Raw genomic sequence first — 19,399 nt, forward strand, 5'->3', positions numbered from 1 at the left:
TTATTCTGTTACATGCACACACAAGCTTGATACAGACTGTGCAAAACAAAAAAAATGATAATCAGGTCAAAAACAAAGATAATGAACATTTCTTATGACCGTGGTAGTCGCCTGAATTGTAGGAGGAGGGAGTGGTGTTGATCTAGGCCCCCCTCCAGGCTCCCACGTGTAGTGAAACTGTATCCAACTGGCAATGTGGTATTTTTCGTTTATTTTATTTATTAGTACAATTTTTATGTATTCCTCACTTTTAATGGTACTACAGTATACAGGTGACCCTGGTCCCTAATAGCCTTGGATAATTAGTACAATATAATGTATATTGAAAAATATGTGGGGAATGCATTCTCCCCCACCTCCCCTTTACATTAATTCTTAGTATGTGGAAAATTGCCCCAATACTCAGTTTCATTAATCGCAATGACTTTTAAGAATGCATCCTTTCCGATAACCAGGGTACAGTATTCCTGTACAGTAATATCTCCGTTAGCCGGAATCCCTCAAACCTGGAACTCTCCGATAGCTGGAATTGAAGTTTTCTCGGAAAATTGTTCCCAAAGCCGGAATTTTCCAAAAATTTCCGTCTTTGAGAACGATTTTCCAAGGGTCACATTTTCCGGAAAATTTCGGGAGGGGGGAGGGGGGCTTCTTTCTGAGTTTGAGAGATGACAGTCAGATGCATTTTGTGGAAATTCCGAGAAAAATTTTCCATTACCTGGAAAATTACGGGGGATGAGGGATTTTTTCCAGCTTTGAGAGTTGTCTCGTTACCCGGAAATCTCTCTTTCCCGGAAGTGCTGTGTACCAATTGTTCCGGCTAACGGAGATCTCAATGTTTATCCATTTTCCCCATCAAAGACAATAATTTACTTCTTTTTTTCTGGTCTCTTAGTCATCCCTGTATTAAGAACATCCAAGTTACAAAAATTCACCTAAATAAAATTTGTAAAGTGCAAGCATTACATATGGGATATGAAGAGTATTCACCCTTATAGGAAGGAGTTAAAAAAAAAGAAGTTATAACGTCTTGTGTGTGTAATGTACAGTTCTTAGACAAACTTCGTTCCTAAATGTCCTTTTTATTTAGGCTCGTTGTTTTACCCAATTTCAGGTTGATGTGATATATTGCTTGTTGGCAATAGGTAGACCATCACATGTGTTTAACGGGGATTCTCTTATCTTTTTCCACTGAGTATTTGCTGCCATGCATTTCTGTTGAGTTAAATTCAAGCCGTTGAGTATTATGAGCATATTGTATCATAAAATAATGATCTTTCCTTTTAATATATGTTAAAAAATATATTTCAATGGGAAAATAGTGATCGTGTTACGGAATATTGTGTTGTGGCCAATTTTTCATAAATGCGTCCTTTCTGGAACATGAGGAAGGCCTGTATTTCCACATTACCTCATCCTATCCTTAATATCATCACCAAGATTTCATTAATGGATATAAATAACTCCTTTTCACAAAACCCACATATTCTTATACTGTACTGTACTCCATTACTCAACCTTGCCATCTAGATCCATTTTTCACTAGTGTCTATATATGTATAAAGTATAAGTCCTATTTATACATTATTGGAATGAGGTGTTCAACCATGCATGATCAAATAGTCAAGACTGATCAGTGAACATTTTGACAAAGGCAAAGTTAGGGATGTGGTACGAAGTACAACATGCTACACATCCAAAATTTCCTTTTGCTTTGTTAATCTTTTCTTCTAACCATCTTGAGTTTTTAAGCTCATAAAACAGTATATCTATGGAATGACAAAGTCAAACACTGGTAACAACCAAATCAGATTGCATATTTTTAATAGACATCTAATTATTCATGGCTTCAAAACTTTATTCTATTAAATTTGAATCTTCATAATTATACTGTACAGTATCTACCAAAAGAATATCTATAATTTAAAACTTCTCTTCTTTCAACAGAACCTTACCACAACTTTTCACTGCATTTAGGATCTGTTTATTTTTTTAAATTTTAAATCAACCTTTGACATGTTATGTCACAATATAAGAGTATTGTCATGGTATGGGAACTATGTAAATGACCTCCTAACACGATAAATGATTTTCAGTGGCCCATGTAAATGTTCAAAATTCACCTTGATCATTGTTCAATACATCTATCTAAACAGCTACATGACAAATACCATACTGTACACTTTCACAGCAAATATAAACTGCATACTTTTAAATAATTAATGCACTTATCAATGTTTATATAATTTGGTACCCCAAGTACCATACCCTGTAGATCTCTTCCGTCACATTAAATGTCCTCACTTTAACTATAAAATTACAAAAATTAAGATGTTCATTTGTTTCAGTAAAGTGATTTCAAACAAGAAAATAAGTAACAATATCCACAACTGGAAGATAATAGAGGTAAAGTTGAAGATAATTTTATTTTTTTGTATGCTCAGGACCTGTCATTCCACCTTTCTTCAGAATCCAGTCATCAGAGATGACTATACTGCCTTATTTAGTCAAATGAAACTACCCCCCGTATTTGCATAGCACTTTCGTATCCCAGACTCCTCAAATACATTAAATATATCTGACTAACTACTGTGCCCCCACCCTGTAAGTCATCAACTGATTGTATCACAATTCCTGATATTAGCTACACTTAATTTCCTCATCTATTCCTCTGATAATACAGTGAAGCTTTATTCTCTTGTAATCATCCCTTCATTCATGATAAGGACTCTAACAATCCAACATTGTTAATAATACTCTACCATTCCAACTGTGGATACTATCACTAATATTCATAAACTTTTTACCACAAGATATACACTAACTATGATACATCCTTTAGAACCTTAAATACAAAAAGGCAATACAAGTGTTCATTATACTGTATCTCTGCTGCTGGACATAAAGTCTTCTTGCATGAAAAAAAAATAATATTAAAACTAAATAAATTATTGCTGTTAAATGAGGTTTGAAACTATTATTCTCACAAATGGGTTTCCATCCCAAACTATTAATCTACTATCATATTTTACCCCGACAACATTACAAATGTCATAGAGAGGAAAATATGAGACAAATTGCATATTCTGTACAAACAAAATTTATAATCTTGTCCTAAATCTATTTTTTTTTTTTTTTAAATTTTTCACTTGTGCTATTCTTCCGGGCATTTAAGCTTTGGGCCGTTAAGGAATACACCATAACACAAAACAGACAGTGTCATGGCCACAGTTGAGTCCTGAGCTCGTGGATTGTGGGTACAGTACAATATTGTGCCCACACTGACACTTAACGCTCCATTATCAAAATTGAACAATATATTATCACACATTCTATGTTAAAGCTGAATTGACATAATAAGTGTATACAGTATTTAAGAATTAAATCATAAAAAAATATGCTCATTCTGGTACATGTTCAACAAGAAATATTTGTCAGTTATACTGTAAAGCAATTTGAAGGACAACTACCTGTTTGCAATTATAAAACTGTAGAGACCAAAAGACAACTGTAATTTAAATCAATTAGGAAAACTCTTTACAAAGTTATATTAAATGTTCCAATATACTGTACTGACTTGTACCTTTGTTATGTGACATTCTTAACACTTTAAACAAATGGTAATGTCAAAAATTAGTAAATTCATTGACTATTCATTGAGCATTTAGTCTATAAATTTTAATATATCTACCTATTCATCATTAAACTGTTATTTCCTACAATGATAACAAGATTGCCACGGGCAATTTTCCTCCCAATAAGAGGTCACTCTGTCCCTACACACACTACAGTAGTGTTAGAGAACTTACAGCTCTGCACTAAGACCTTGACAATGGAGGCAGTGTGGTGACCCCAGACAATATGGTATTGCCTCAGTCTGACCATGGAGAAACTTGCAAATGATTCACCAGCTATATGCATCACCTACAAGACATACTTGCTTAGATCGTGGGGTGTAACTTGTACATACATGTGATCAAACTGTTAACATTTGGGTCTGCCCATTACATTGTAAAACAATGTACCTTACTTACATTCATAAAACAGCCACTTGCTTCTTGGATAAAGTTTAACAATTATCACAAGAGTTTTTCTACAAATAAAGTACAACAAAGTTTACCCTTTCCTATGGCTTTACTATTTCCTCCTATAAAACTGAGGCAATAACTTTTCCCTGAGAATACATAAACTAATTTACTCACCTCCAGTACAATACTAAGGCCACCATGCAACAACTATGCTATTTCCTACCTTCAATAGGTACATGAACACCAAATTACAATTTCATCACAGAACAGACTACCATCACTGTCACATTAGTCTTCTTGATTGCACTAGAAGTCACTAGTGCAGGGCTGCTAGCACTAGTCTATGCACATTCTCCTGTAGTAGCTACCGATCAAACTGCCCATGTCTGTAACTGCTTCCATCATGGTTCCCTGCCTTGGAGGTTCCTCACACGCCTCAAAACCATAGATGAAATGTTCTGTAAATGTACAACAATTATCAGGAAAAGCAATAAATTTAAAATGAAAAAAATAAATAAATGAATTGTAATCATTTGGACAATGGTTGTACTGTATGGTAGTAAAGGAAACATAGCTGCCTCTCTGACCCTGTGTTTCCTTTGCTGTCATACAATCAAACATTTTAATTTATATTTTAATATGAAAGCTTAAACACACTGCCAAAAGATGTCAACAATTCCAAACATATGGCACGAACTCCAAAGCAACATGCAAAACTGTTTGGCAAATCTTCCAAGCCTGGTACTGAAATGGACAGAGATGTTAAATGAATAAAATGTTTAATATGATGCAGCATGCTCCACTCTACACAGAAAATAACATGGTGGATTTTTTTTAATGATACCATGTCCAGCAAACTAGTATTGATGGACATGTATCAATAAATCAGTCACCTTGTCTCAACAGTTGTAGTGAACAATACGTAACAAGTGCTTCCGAAGATGTGATATTCCAGCAGACATTTTCAAAGTAATTATTTTCTTCACAGGCTCTGTGCATCCATATGGACGAAGTTCTGCATGGAAACAGTATTAAAAAAAATATATATACCTGTACATATAAAGAAATGCATCAAGGCATCACAAGGTACTTAAAATAAGTCTTTATGGACAATATCCTGCACGGAGTCGTCATCTGTAAATTAAGAAGCGTTAAATAAATACAGTGATCCCTCGGTTAACGAATTACCTTCCATAGGAATCTTGAATTCGGTTAACGAAATTCTTATGAAATCATGTCAACCTGTTTTCGCTTGCTCACCAGCTGGAATATTAGTCTGCCAATACAGTAGTCGGTTCTAGGGCTTAAATTCGTTCCCATTTGAGTAAATATCAAGAAGGTTGTATTATTCAATAATTTTCCAAGTTTAATATTAAATTTTTTAGTCATTTTAACAATTATTTAACATAATTGCAGTACAGGAAACTAGTTTTTGGTGCGCCAATCAGCCATTTGACTCACCAAGGCTTCAGTTTGTATCTCTGGTCAGTGGAGGTAACTTCTTGCTTGTGCCTCTCTTGAACATAAACTATTTTTACGTTTTTACAGTACAATTATCGGTCATTCTGAAATTTATTTAACATATTAACAATATATATAGTGCAGTGCAGATTTAAAGAAAATAATCTTGAATTACATCTTGTGAACTTAAAATTTTATGGGTGAAATGACGGCATGAAGCATTGGGTGATTTCTCTTCCACCCCTACTTCCTTCTCTTCTCCCTTCTCCTCCACCCCCACTTCTAATTTCCATCATCATCATCATCAACCTGGAGCCTTCTACATACACACCTCAAAGTAAGTGTACTTTACTGCATTATTTTTTTTACTTTATGTAATTTTCAGTGAGCTGGAACCAATTACCCAAAATCCCATTGAAACAATGGTTTCGGTTAACGAACGACCTTCTGGAACAAATTGTGTTCGTTAACCGAGGGACCTAAGAAAGTTTACAATTCAGTGATACTGGTAAAACTCAAAACCTGTGATATTTCACACAAATGGCTCCACATAAAAATGTTTTTATCAGAGAACATATTTTTTCTTAATTTTAACAGTGATAAACCAGAGGAGGTACAAAATATCTACATTCCAGCTAAGCTTACTTAATACACAATGAATGAGATACTTTGTATATGTATTTGGTTTTGTGATAAGATTTTTAAAAAGTGTTGAAATATGTGAGGCATGAAGGATGTGAATAAATGGTAAGGTTTGACAAACAGGAGTATGTGAGGCAAGATGTGTTGCTACTGGGGTTGATGAAAAGGATTCTATTAGCTCAATGACCATGAAAATAACTGAAAAAATCTTATTAATAAGCAATTTGCTAGAACAAGATGTGAACCAAAGCAACAAAAAGATATAAGACATCCCCAGTAAGGGAGTTTCATTCACAATCAATAATGAATACAAAACAACAGTATAATAAAATTGGTACATTTATACTGTACCACTTATTTTTTAAGTGAGAATATGAAGAACACTAGACAAGATGCATCAGACCAAAGCAAAGTGTGTGACAGACCAAAGCAAAGTGAGTGACAGTCAAACCAGAACAACAGATCTGGAGAACCTACTTTATCACTTCCTCTTGTGACAGTTTATGGTCAGTGACATGGATAAGTGCAAGAATTTTCATAAATCCACCAATATCATGAAATTAACCGAGATGGTAGATAGAAGTTTGGTGATTTTATGCTAATTCTGAAGGAAGTCAGATAACATCTTCCAATTTAATCTGACAACATTAAATACCAAAGCCAACTCTGATATAATTGGAGGTGGTGCAATATAATGTACTCCAAGCCATTAGTACTTTTACATGTACAAACTGGGCACTACTCAGTTGAGTGTACATACCTGGAGCTGGCAGATGCCAGCCCCACAAAGGGTCATAGCCCAAGGTTGAAGCCGCAAGTTCAGAAAACTGTGAGGGCGAACTTCTTTGGAGTGAGAGTTGTGAACTCTTGGAACAACCTCCCAGAGTGTTGTGACGGCACCTTGTGTGAGCTATTTCAAGACCAAACTTGACCAGCACTGGAGCAGGTTCAGATACATTCAGGAGCCAGAGCATGCCTGGTACTTGCCAACAGTGCATAACAGAGACGTGACTGATCGCCCAAGTGGCTAATGAGACGATCAGTGGCGAAGAGGATAAAAGTAAAAAGTAATGACCTTTCTCTCAGAAATCCAGAGAAGTTCACCAAGACCAATTCTTTAGATGTAGCTCTTTAATTCTGCTAAAAAAAAAAAACAAAAAAAAAACACCTGATCCCTGTTGTTGACACTCCATCTCAAATACTGTACAGTAACTATAAAAAACTGACGTGTTCTTACATATCTTTGCTTCCTTATAGACAATTAGGTAGTAGCTACAAGATAAAACATTTATTCAGAAATTTGGTATTGACAAGTACCTTTAAAGTAATCCTCGTGTTTTTTCAAGTTTTCTAAAAGGAAGGTATTATCCAAAGGACCCTGAGTACCTCCCAGCTCTTCTGGTAATTCCTCAGCTTGAATGTGTTGGTGAAGAGACTCCAAATCTTCTCCATGGAAATGTAACTGTTGGAAAAACAAATGATTAATTTATTATCTGATATTACTCATACTGTATTACAGTAAACCCTCGATAACTTGACATGGATATGGTTTAGGAATGTATTAGTATAACTCGGGAAATGCCGAGATATATACAGCTCCTCCCCGACTTACGACGGGGTTAGGGACTCAAATCCAGGTCGTAAGTCGAAATGGTCGTCAGTCGAAAATGCTTAAATAATACATAGAAAATTTAAAATGGGTGTCTCTTTTTCTTCTCGGCACCACAAAACTCTCACTTTTAAGCTTGCCAGCCATTTTAAAGTGAATTACAAACAAAAATTTTGTCAGTACACAGCGCAATCACTGACGTTGGGACTCGAAAATACGTAATTTGACAAAATTTTGGTACGACTGAGGTGGTCGTATGTCCGGGTGGTTGTAAGTCGAGTAGGTCATAAGTCCGGGAGTAGCTGTAAAAATATCTGGGAAAATCTCAGCATATCTGGCCACCTGCATCACCTACCATGCCTCTATGTCACCTACCATGAATCTGAGTCTCCTACTATGATGCTTCATTCTTATCCTGGAGTGTTGGAAAGTGTTACCCTTTTACATTTAGTAATTACATGTACATTCGGTAAAAAAAAACTACCGTACAGGTGGGGTCCGATGATTTTCCAACTGAACATTCCCGTTGTCTCGCGAGGGTTGGTAGGCCTGAATGTGAGACATTTCGTACTTAATTTGGTAGGTCGAAATTAGCTATTTTATTAACAATATTGAATTTGTTACATTATGACTGGAGAATGTCAGTACAGTGGTCCCTCGATTAACGAACACAATTGGTTCCAGAGTCGTTTGTTAACCATTTTTTTTTATAATCTATTATTTCAATGGGATAATTGGGTAATTGATTCAATTGGATAATTGGTTCCAACTCACAGAAAAAGTACATACAAAGTAAAGCCAAAAACCCATGAAGTCAGAAACACTCCTAAAATTCCCTTAAATTGCCCTTTTATCACAATACAGTACAGCTACTCCCCGACTTAAGACCTACTTGACTTACGACCACCTGGACATACGACCACCTCAGTCGTACCAAAATTTCCTCAAATTCCGTATTTTCGAGTCCCAATGTCAGTGATTGCGCAGTGTACTAACAAAATTTTCGTTTGTAATTCACTTTAACCCATTAATGCCCAAAAATTTTTTCTTTAATTTATTACCAAAAATCTTTTTTTTTTATACAGGTATACTGTACAACTTTATTTGATACTAAATAAAAAAAAAAAAAAAATTACAATATTTTAAGAAAAAAAATTCATTTTTAGTTTGGTCCTTTTTTTAGGACCATGGGCATATGGGGGGTACTTTTGTTCAAAAAACAGGTTTCTTAAAGTAGAATACTTGATTTCAAAAAGGAAAATAAAAATAAAAAAAAGCACTCTAAATACAGATTACTTCGAATGCCATTTGTTGAAACATTCACCCATATGAAGACCAACATCACATTTTACACATTGTTTTGAAACTTTTTTGCAAAAGGCACATTTTATTTGTTTCCCTCCCTCTGTTCTATCAAGAATATGTCCAGTAGTAGAAATTCTAATTTCTGGTATTACTTTTGAAGAAAATACCTTTGGCCGTCCAGAATTTTTGGGATCAGAATCTGAGGATAACTGCAAATAAGCTTTTGTAACTGACCTCTTGAAATTTAGTAATGTCAAAGTATTTCCATTTGCAAAACAATATACAATCCAGGAATTAACCATTACAGTATCAAGGAAATTTGTGAATAGACTAAAGTACCACTTCTTAGATATAACAGAGATGTGATACCTTTGGATAAGCCAGTCTAAGTGGTCCACTCCTCCCATATATTTGTTATACTGGGATATGAGAAATGGCTGAGGAACAAATATTTCCTTTCCATGGCTGGTTGACCATCTTTTAGCATTTCCAACAGGGGTGGCAGACTGATGATTGCTTGCAATTGTGAAAACGCTGTTGTCATGCCATTTCAAAAAAAAGAGTTCTTCCTTTTCTTCACATTTGTAGTCATAGGATCCACGATTTTCCTTTTTCAGGGATTTGTCATCCTTCAGGGGACATCTCGATGTTCTGTTTGAACGTACTGTACCCGTGATTCTGATTCCTAGGGATTTCATTTGTACAAATAGGTTATAACTTGAGAAAAAGTTATCAACATAAATTTCATGATCATTGGGGTTCTCTAGGTGATTGGTCATTGATAAAACCACTCTTGAACCTAGACTGTCAGCATACTTGGTATTGGAAGTAGGATTTTTTTGCTTTCCTTGATATAAATCCATTCCAAAACAATAGGCACTCGTGGCACAACATGGCACCCACTGCTTGAAACCAAATCTTATTGGCTTACCTCTTATAAATTGTTTTAGAGAGCTTCTTCCATAGTATCTTACTATCTGTTCATCTACTGTCTATACATAGAAAATGTTTTCAGCATGAAAAAGTTTGCCTTGCAAACCGTTTTCTCTTTTATGCAACATCCATAGAAAATGGAAAAAATGGAGTCCTAGTGACCATGGTCCTTATTTTAGGACCAAACTTTTAGAGCATGCTATATTTGAGCAAAATTACTTTCAAAGATTTTCTTGACTTTATAGGAGAGTTAGAACATTCATTTATACTATATACAAATATGGGTTGGATATAAGTACTACTTACCAAAAAACTTTTTGATTGAATAATAGATGAAACTGAGTGTATCCTTTCCCTCAAGATTTTCACACTGTACTGAAAACTGAGACATCAGTGTTGCCAATATACATCAGACAGTAGGTGTAATATTTGAAAGACACTCCAGTCTTGATGACTAACTAAAGATATCTCAGAAAAATACAGGTGTTGCAGAAATATGATGAATTATCCTTCTGGTCCTAAAAAAAGGACCATGGGTGCTAATGGGTTAAAATGGCTGGCAAGCTTAAAAGTGAGTTTTGTGGTGCTGAGAGGAAAAAGAGACACCCATTTTAGGTTTTCTATGTATTATTTAAGTATTTTCGACTTACGACCTGGATTTGGGTCCCTAACCCCGTCGTAAGTCGGGGAGGAGCTGTATATATACATACATATACACTAGAACTATTAAATCACTACTTTAATGTGATACAGGTGATTAATTTTTATCTCGTGCAAAATATATGACGTTTATATTCAAATTATTTGCTGTCTTGCAAGGATTCCAGCAATGCAAATTATATTCTCCTAACTTTAGTTTTATATTATATAAGATAAAAACTTTAAGCCTAAAACCCTGGCTGGGCAGATGGGGGAGGTGAGGTGATATGTTTGACAGTTGGCGCCGAAGGTCTAATGTGTGTTTATTTGTCAGTCTTTAAGAGTGACTAAGTTTTTCTCTTAGATTCAAATTATTCACCGTCTTTCAAGGATTCCAACAATGCAAATTATATTCTCCTAACTTTAGTCTGTGATATTATATAAGATAAAAACTTAAAAGCCTAAAACCACCAAACCCTGACTGGAAGGGGAGGAGGGAGGAAGGGGAGGTGGCATTGACAGTTGGCACTGAAGGTCTAGTGAAGTATTTATTTGTTTATTTATGTATTCTATTTGTGTATTTGAGAATCAAATGAATAAAGTAAGGGTGTAATGGCTCTTGGTTCATAAACAGAAGAATTATATAAATGGGTTAATTACATTTGATTTATATACTGATTCAACCCCTGTAACTTTCTACTAGCTATGAGGTGACATGTTCAGTGCACGTGATAGGGTGTGCCCACGGGAAGTCGCGTCATATTATGCCGAGTTAAGGCATTTGTAGCCGGCTCTCTGGCCACCCAAAGCGGGCAGTAGGTTTGTTAGCACTCACGAGAGGAAGGCGTTATTTGAGAGACGTTGTGGATGGCTCCATCTTCCCTCGAGGGAGGACGACGTGCCTATTCCGTTCTCCCTCAATGGGTCACTACTCATAGAAGTTCCACTCATAATCTCACATCGAAAGGACCTGATTAAACGGTCTATTTACATAGCCTCCGTCCTTCTCTTAACGTCCATAGAGAGTGAGATGAACTTACGGTTGATCTACATCAGGAATTGTATCAACAGCAGTGGTTACGGATACTAAGTTCCGGTTTGAATACACATTCTACATAACAAGTCATCAGCTTCCGAAACAAAGAAAAAGTGACATGTTACATAAAAGTTCCAAGTGTAGTGATATATCCCGTAGTGAGACAATTATAGTTGAGTGACTCATTCTGTTGCCCAAAGAAGGTGCAGAATTATTCCCAATAACCGATTCTGAGTTATGGATGACTTTCTGTCTTATGGAAAGTTGGCAACACCCCTGTCTGGCAACAAGCAGTGGCATAAAGAACTTCCGTAGTCAGCACTGGGCATTCTGAGTACCGGCGTACAGTGTTGCCACAAACCTACAAGTTTCAAGGTTTGGCAGCACAGGACCTTTCACCAGCAGTCATCAATTCAAGTGGAAGTGGATTCGACTGTCGCCATCTTGGAGCTCTTGGTTGCTAAGCAACAAAGAGGAGACTGCAGTACCCACCCACACACACACACCTTGACCTTGGGCGGACCAAATGTGAGGAGACCAGCTGGACGGATCGCGTTTTCTATGAAGACATCCGACTAAGTCGATAGGTATTTAGTGTTCATTAAATATATACACACATTTACATATTTGACGAAATATCTTCACATTGATAGGACATCGTGTAAGTTCTATAAATTTTTATAAGTGCCTTACTTGTTTTAATATATACTGACGTAATATAACTTCCAGTACAGTATTTATTTCTTACCTGTTCAGTTATTGATACTTTAATTATTTTAACTATAATTTTTATAAATTTCTTGTAAATGGATGGACAAGGTTATTTCTTTGGTTTGTATCTAAATAATTTTTCAAACCTAAGACATAGAAAATGTGGACATTTTCTTTTGATCCCAGGGAGGATAATAATGTTCCTAATTTTCAAACTGCATATTTTAATGATGTCATAAACACATCTTCTCAAACTAAAAATATGATAGTTCTACAGTAAAGTATCACAGACTAAATTTTCAGCCATGCCGTGTAGAACTCTTCACAACTCAGTACCATTGCTCTCTGCAAATATGAATGTTTCGTTGAAAGAGTCTAAAGCACCACACACTCATTCATCTAGCGTGATTACAGTAGCAAAAGTTGTACATTACTAAGAAGGTGCGTTCTTAAACACGAAGTAGGCAAAGATTATTTCTGCCATGTTATTCCGTGATTTGCTTACCCAAGTTAACGATTTCCACTATTGTGTTGATATTGGCAGTAATGTAATGTAATGCAGACGGGGGTGGGGGTTATCAAGTCAGGTGTTACAGGGGTGGGGAGGGGTGTCAGAAGAAGTGTTATGTAACAGTGAAATATAAAATAAAGCCTAAATAATACAGATGTAATCTTTGAAAGTCTTTAATACTAAAAGTGTACTAAGAATTACAAAGAAAATATATGTACTCAGGTCTTTCTATACCTTGTCAAATGCATCACATTCTATTTTTCCAAATAAAGGTGAAAGCAAGTAATGCAACTTTAATAATTAACACAAATATATTTTAAGTAATATATTCCTGATACAGTATATTGCTTGCATGTCAAAAAAACAATATATTTCTGAAAACTCGGTTCTCGGTCTAAATATTTAAGTGTCCAGGGGTGGTTCATGTGTGTTGTCCCAGATTTAACATTCTTCCTGCCACACTGGTTCTCTACTTTGCACAGTCATGAATGATGTTCCTTTGTTAGTCCTGATCTCAGTTGGCATTTCAAGTCCCCCAGTATCCAATTCTTCCTCCATGTGCCACTCATACTCTTCTTTTTTCAGGTACGTACTTGGCAACACACATGAATTCCCTTTGTCTCTTGGCAGCTAGTCTTTGAGGTTGCAGCCTTTCTGTTGGAGCACTCACAACAGAATGGCAACTGTGACTCGAGCAGTGTTTCTTAATATGTGAAGTCATGGACCTGACTGAGGCAAAGTATTTGCCACTTGTTCCACAGATGTGCTTCTGTAGCTTATTCTTCAGACTAGGACATACCAAATTATATGGTAGGCCTTTTGGTTTGGATTTTTTTTAACTACCTGAGCTGGTAGCACAGATTTGTCGTGTGCTAGATTGACAAAGAACGGTGGGTAGGGTATTTGGCACTCAAATCACCAAGACAACATAATAAGCCATCTGCTGTCTGTACAAGGGGAAGTAGTGATGGCAAGAATCTATTGGTAATAACTGAAAAGAAAGAACTTCTTGGTGCATTACAGTAAGCTGTACAGTATTACCCCGCTTTACGCGGTTTCACTTAACGCTATTTCTCATTTACGCGGTGCCTCGCCAGAACCGAACTTTCACTTTCCGCGGTGCATCTACTCATACACGGGAAGCGGCGTAGGCAGGATGCGCACAAGGTCGCCCAGTCATCAAAACATTACCGAGTTCTTCACCCGCCACCCACCACAGCCGGCCTAAGTCAGTGAAAGTGAGGATATGGACTTATATAGACTTTGAGGGGTTTGACAAAGAGGCCCTGCAAGCCTATGTGGTGGATAGTGATACAATTGATACAAGTGATGCAGGTGAGGGCCAATAATCTGCCCTCTGCCTCGGAACCAACCCCCATCCCCGTGTGCCCAGCCATCTTTTCTTCTAATGTAAGTGTTAAAAAAAACTAATATTATTGATATTTCTCTTAATTATTAATTGTGTGTGCATACCATCATAAAATTAAGATGTACTTTTTACTACAACGTAGGTATTGTGTCTGAAAAAGTGGAGTTTGGGGATCGGGCCAGTCTCTATTGGAATTAATCCCATATGTTCTGTTGTTCACTTTACACGGTTTTCACTTTCCGCGGTACCCCATGGGTTCAATTGACCCTGTAAATCGGGGTACTACTGTATCTTGGTATTTGATGACCTGTAGAAAATACTGACACTCTAGCACATGTTTTGCATACTAGGAAGGACTTTTCAAGGATTTCTGATCCATTTCCTTCCTGTGGATCAACATATTCAACAACTGTTGGGTAGCCATCAACAACAATAGCCGACCAAATGTCTGCGAGAATTTTCTCTGCATAGGCAAAATTTTACTCTTCCAATTCTTCATCCACAGTTTCTCCATTAAAATTTAGATGGTTTTCAAAATGATCCTGAGGTAAGATGACTCTAGCTAGATCATGACTTAGTAGGGCCATATGTAATTCAACTCTGTTCAGTGCACTTCGACCTGATGCATTTGTTGCAATGAAGAGAGCATCTAGATCATATGTGCAAAAGTAATCAACACACTTGATGGTTTTTTCATACTTAAGGTTTTCATCAGGACCACCATCTGCTGCTACAATCATGACTGGCTTTGGCATACCATCAGGAGTAGACATCTGTTCATTAAACTGTGGTAAGGAATGCACTTTCTTCATATCTCTCAGATGTCCCATTGCAGTTGACGATGTGTGTTTAGCACTCTGTATCGCTATATATGTTGGATCAGAATAGGCGACCCCTTGTTCTCCAATACAGTTTTCCTTTATTTAAATACCAGCTATTACTAATGGTAATAGTTTGTGTTTTAGGGCAACAACAAAATCATGGTCACTAAGAGTGACTTTATATTCCATATGCATTATCAGAGGAGCCTGTTTGTTTGCAGCGGTAATGCCTATTGGAACTCTTGCCTTATCATCTTGTGACTTCATGTGGCCCAAGTAGAGAAGCAATCTCTTCCTGATAAGAGATAGATCTTCTAGCAAATAGGGTATCTGGATGTCTTGAGTGTGCACGATTTTCAGACCTCATTAGTTTAACAGGAACTGTTTTCACATGTCGTTTTCCCTCTCGAGTTGATGAATTCTAGGCAGTAGTTGCAAATAAACTGAGCTGCATGATATTTTAAAACTCTTTGTATGTAAAGCAGCTGTCAAGTCATCCAAAGTCTTGACAGTTCTGATTAGTGTGATGTGGAGCAGTGTTGTGAGTCCCGGAAGGGGGGTATAAATTTGGGTAGAAAAAAGCACTACATAATTTTTTAATGGCCCCCAAAGAGTCATGGAAAAAATGTTTGGTACCAATAATAATACCCCTATTATCAGTGAATTTTAGGATGAACTGACTTACCCGTCCCTTTATGGTCTCTGAGAGGAAGGGCTTGATGAGGCTGAAGACCCAGTCAAATATAGAAGGTTCATGTACAAAATGAAGAGCCTTGAACCTCAGAGGGAACACTTCCTGTAAAGTAACATATGATCCAGTGTAATTACCATTAACCAACCAAACTCTGACGATTATCAAAAATATTTATGAACAAAGAATGAGTAAGATGGTGATATCACATTATATTACCAACATAAAATGAATGAAAGGTTGTAATTACAGAACAAAAACCATTTAATCTTATTGAATAAAACACAACCTGTAAACTTATACTGTCCCCTTACCTGTATAACTGATATCATCCGTCTTATATGAGTAGGTGTAAGGTAGTAAGCATGAGTCATGGATAGCCCTGAACAATCCACAATAGCTGCAATGCCGCGAAGCTGTGTGACTGGTAGCCTCACCACATGTTCCAGTAGTACAACCTGCGACCGAAATACATCATCTAGGCCACAAGCCTCTGGCAGCCAAGCTCCTGTTGTGATATAATTCATTGTTACTTTAACATGAATGTCTTTAGTTACTTAAGTGCACTCTATATAACTCCCTCTTACAACATACAGCCTCAAATGACTAATATATTCTGCTACAGATATCTTCTTTTTAAGCATGGGGGGGGGCCTTCATGAAGTGACTTGACAAGCGCATTTAGACATTGAGGTTCTGAAACCCATATACATTTTTTTGGCATAATCTTCATAAATTTCAGTATATAATTATCACTATAACAACAATAATAATCCCACATGATACCATTTTTTCAATGCCCCCAAATAGTGGCCATTCAAAATTTCAACAGAACCTTCATTTTTGGCATACAGTATTTACAACACAGGCATACATATAGATAGTGACCCCTCGTTTAACGAATGCCTCGGTTAACGAACTGCCTTCCATAAGGATCTTCAATTCGGTTAACGAACAAAAATTCGGTTAACGAATTTCTTACGAACCGACCTCAACATGTTTTCGCTTGCACTGACCGGGCAACCAGCTTTAGTATCAGTCCGCCAATACATTAATCGGTTCTAGGGCTTAAATTCCTTACTATTTTAGTAAATATCAAGAAGTTTATACTATTCAATAATTTTAAAAGTTTAATATTCAATTTTTTAGTCATTTTAACAATTATTGAACATAATTGAAGGTAAAGTGACAAGTTTAATGCGCGGCATCCACCCTCTTAACACAGCAAACAGGCATTAGTCTCTCTCTGTTTTCACTGGAGGTAACATCTTGCTTGAGACTCTCTTCAACTAAACGCTTTTTTCTGTGTTGCCAAGCAAATTATTGGTCATTTTGAAATATATTTTACATATTGACAATATATAATGCAGTGCAGTGTTGATTTAAAGAAAATAATCTTGAAATACACCAAGAGAACTAAAATTTTATGGGTGAAATGGTGCCATGGGGTGACTTCTCTTCCACCCCAATGCTTTCTCTTCTTCCTTCTCCTCCACCCCCATTCTAATTCCCATCATCATCATCCAGGAGCCTTCTACATACACACCTCAAAGTAAGTGAACTTTTCTACCATTTTTGTTGAATTTAGGCAATTTTCGGTGAGCTGGAACCAATTACCCAAAAACCCATTGAAACAATGGTTTTGGTTAACGAACTTTTCGGTTAACGAACGACCTTCTGGAACGGATTGAGTTCGTTAACCGAGGGGTCACTGTATTATGTTAATGAAATGGTGTAACTCTAAATTAACTAATTTTAGCTGGGGTTACAATGTCAAGCTTACTGATGCAAAATGAGTGATGTAAAACCTATTGATGCTCTGAACCAAGTTACCTGTTACCCCAGAAGAGAGAGTGTTTATTCTTCATTACAAACCAAAGAGCTATGTAATCACCTTTACCTCGGCTCCTCCCTCGCCTCTTCACCTTTGCCTGTTCTAAATACTTGTACCTTTTCTTGTAATAATCAATCCCTAATTTGAGCACTGCACAACTAATCAAAATCCAATTTCAACATTAAAACCCAACTAGCTAATTAACAGCCTTCAGGACATCAAACTACACAGTGCAATTTTTCTCAGCTGAGAAAAGATGCCCCGCCCCCTTCTCAAGAATTACTACAGCTGATTGGCGGTTTCAAACCTGTCCGATTTCGTCTTGAAATAATGATGTACAGCTCCTCCCCGACTTACGACCACCCCACTTATGACATGCCTCAGTCGTACCGAAATTTTGTCAAATTACGTATTTTCGAGTCCCAACGTCAGTACACAGACAAAATTTTCGTTTGTAATTCACTTATAAATGGCTGGCAAGCTTAAAAGTGAGAGTTTTGTGGTGCTGAGAAGAAAAAGAGACACCAATTTTAGATTTTTTATGTATTATTTAAGCATTTTCGACTTACGACCTGGATTTGTCCCTAACCCCATCGTAATTTGGGGAGGAGCTGTATTTCTAAACGAGTTTATTCATAATCGTTGGGATGATCGTTTCTGACAAGAGAGATATTTATCTAAATTATATAAAGATACATACATTCATTATTTCAAACATAAGTACATATGTAGGAAGTTTATAAAAAATATTATACATGAATTAACTGTTAAACTCTGGTAGGTAGCAAATTCATGCTTTCGGAGGATGAATTTAATATATACTTATTTTTACCAACAATAAGACATACTAAAACAAATTACATATCAGTAATACTACATTATACAAAAACTAACATTTTAAAAGATTAGAATCATATTGAAATATTTACACGGCCGTCAGCAGAGGCGGGAGATGTGACTGCGAACAACTTCTTTTAGTAATAGTTGTGAACTTGTGGAATAACCTGCCAATGTGCACTTCCTTATGTTCTGGCATGATAAACATTGTATCATGTTAAGGTACACTCAGTAACCAGTACATGCCTACAATGTATAACAGAGACATGCCTACAATGTATAACAGAGAACTGACCAACAGCCTAACCAACTAATAAACTCACAAGTGACCAAGAGGACAAAGTATGGGTAGGTTCTACCTGTATAATGAGGTTAAATCTCATATGAAGAGGTAAAGTACGAGTTTATAGTGGCAGAGTCGTATAGTGAGGGAAGTAGTGTGACTTGAGGGTGTGAAGATAATACTGTACAGTATATTAACACAGACTTCGTACAAGTGTAGTATATAAAACACAAATGTGTGTTCCAGCTGTATTTTACTAATTCAATAGGGGGTATTAATGGGGTTTGTACACAATTTTTAATACACTGTGATATTTTCTTATAACCTCACAGGTTGAATGGGCACTTCCACTAAGTCGATCGTTGGGAGGTTCAGGATCACCGCACTACCACCGTCTACACAGCCAGCACTTGGTTTCAAACGTTGAGTCAACAGCACACTGTCAGTGGACCGGGCTGAGACCTCGTTGTCCTTAGTGATGGACTTCCTTGATGAGATGACGACGAGCGGGATTCGGGACATAGTTGCTGGCCCTTCACGGTTACAAGACTCCTCGTGTGAAAGGAGCTACAGGGCCTATATATTGGAGATCTGCTGGCGGATGACCTCTCCCAATTAACAGTAAATTGGGTGTGTCTTGACCGGATGTTAGGTCGGGTAATAGAAGTGCTGGCTGGTTAGCGGTTCCTTGA

General features: G+C 36.7%; 1 protein-coding gene across 2 annotated transcripts in view; it reads right to left on the reverse strand.

The window, feature by feature from the left end:
• Positions 1-1,804: 1,804 nt before the first annotated feature.
• Positions 1,805-19,399, reverse strand: part of LOC121862194 (alpha-tocopherol transfer protein-like) — a 49,282-nt gene continuing 31,687 nt past the window's right edge. The window contains exons 5-9 of one of the 2 annotated variants that reach the window (XM_042360287.1): positions 16,068-16,261; positions 15,748-15,858; positions 7,446-7,590; positions 4,919-5,040; positions 4,397-4,483 (exon numbers count right to left, since the gene is read on the reverse strand). In XM_042360287.1, coding sequence (XP_042216221.1) covers positions 4,925-5,040; positions 7,446-7,590; positions 15,748-15,858; positions 16,068-16,261 — 566 coding nt within the window. In that variant the 3' untranslated portion in view covers positions 4,397-4,483; positions 4,919-4,924. Of the gene's footprint in view, positions 4,484-4,918; positions 5,041-7,445; positions 7,591-15,747; positions 15,859-16,067; positions 16,262-19,399 lie in introns of both variants that reach the window. The other variant, XM_042360286.1, reaches the window with a different exon arrangement.

The sequence above is a fragment of the Homarus americanus genome, unplaced genomic scaffold (assembly GCF_018991925.1).
Source record: "Homarus americanus isolate GMGI-L3 unplaced genomic scaffold, GMGI_Hamer_2.0 scaffold25013, whole genome shotgun sequence".
NCBI lineage: Eukaryota > Metazoa > Arthropoda > Malacostraca > Decapoda > Nephropidae > Homarus > Homarus americanus.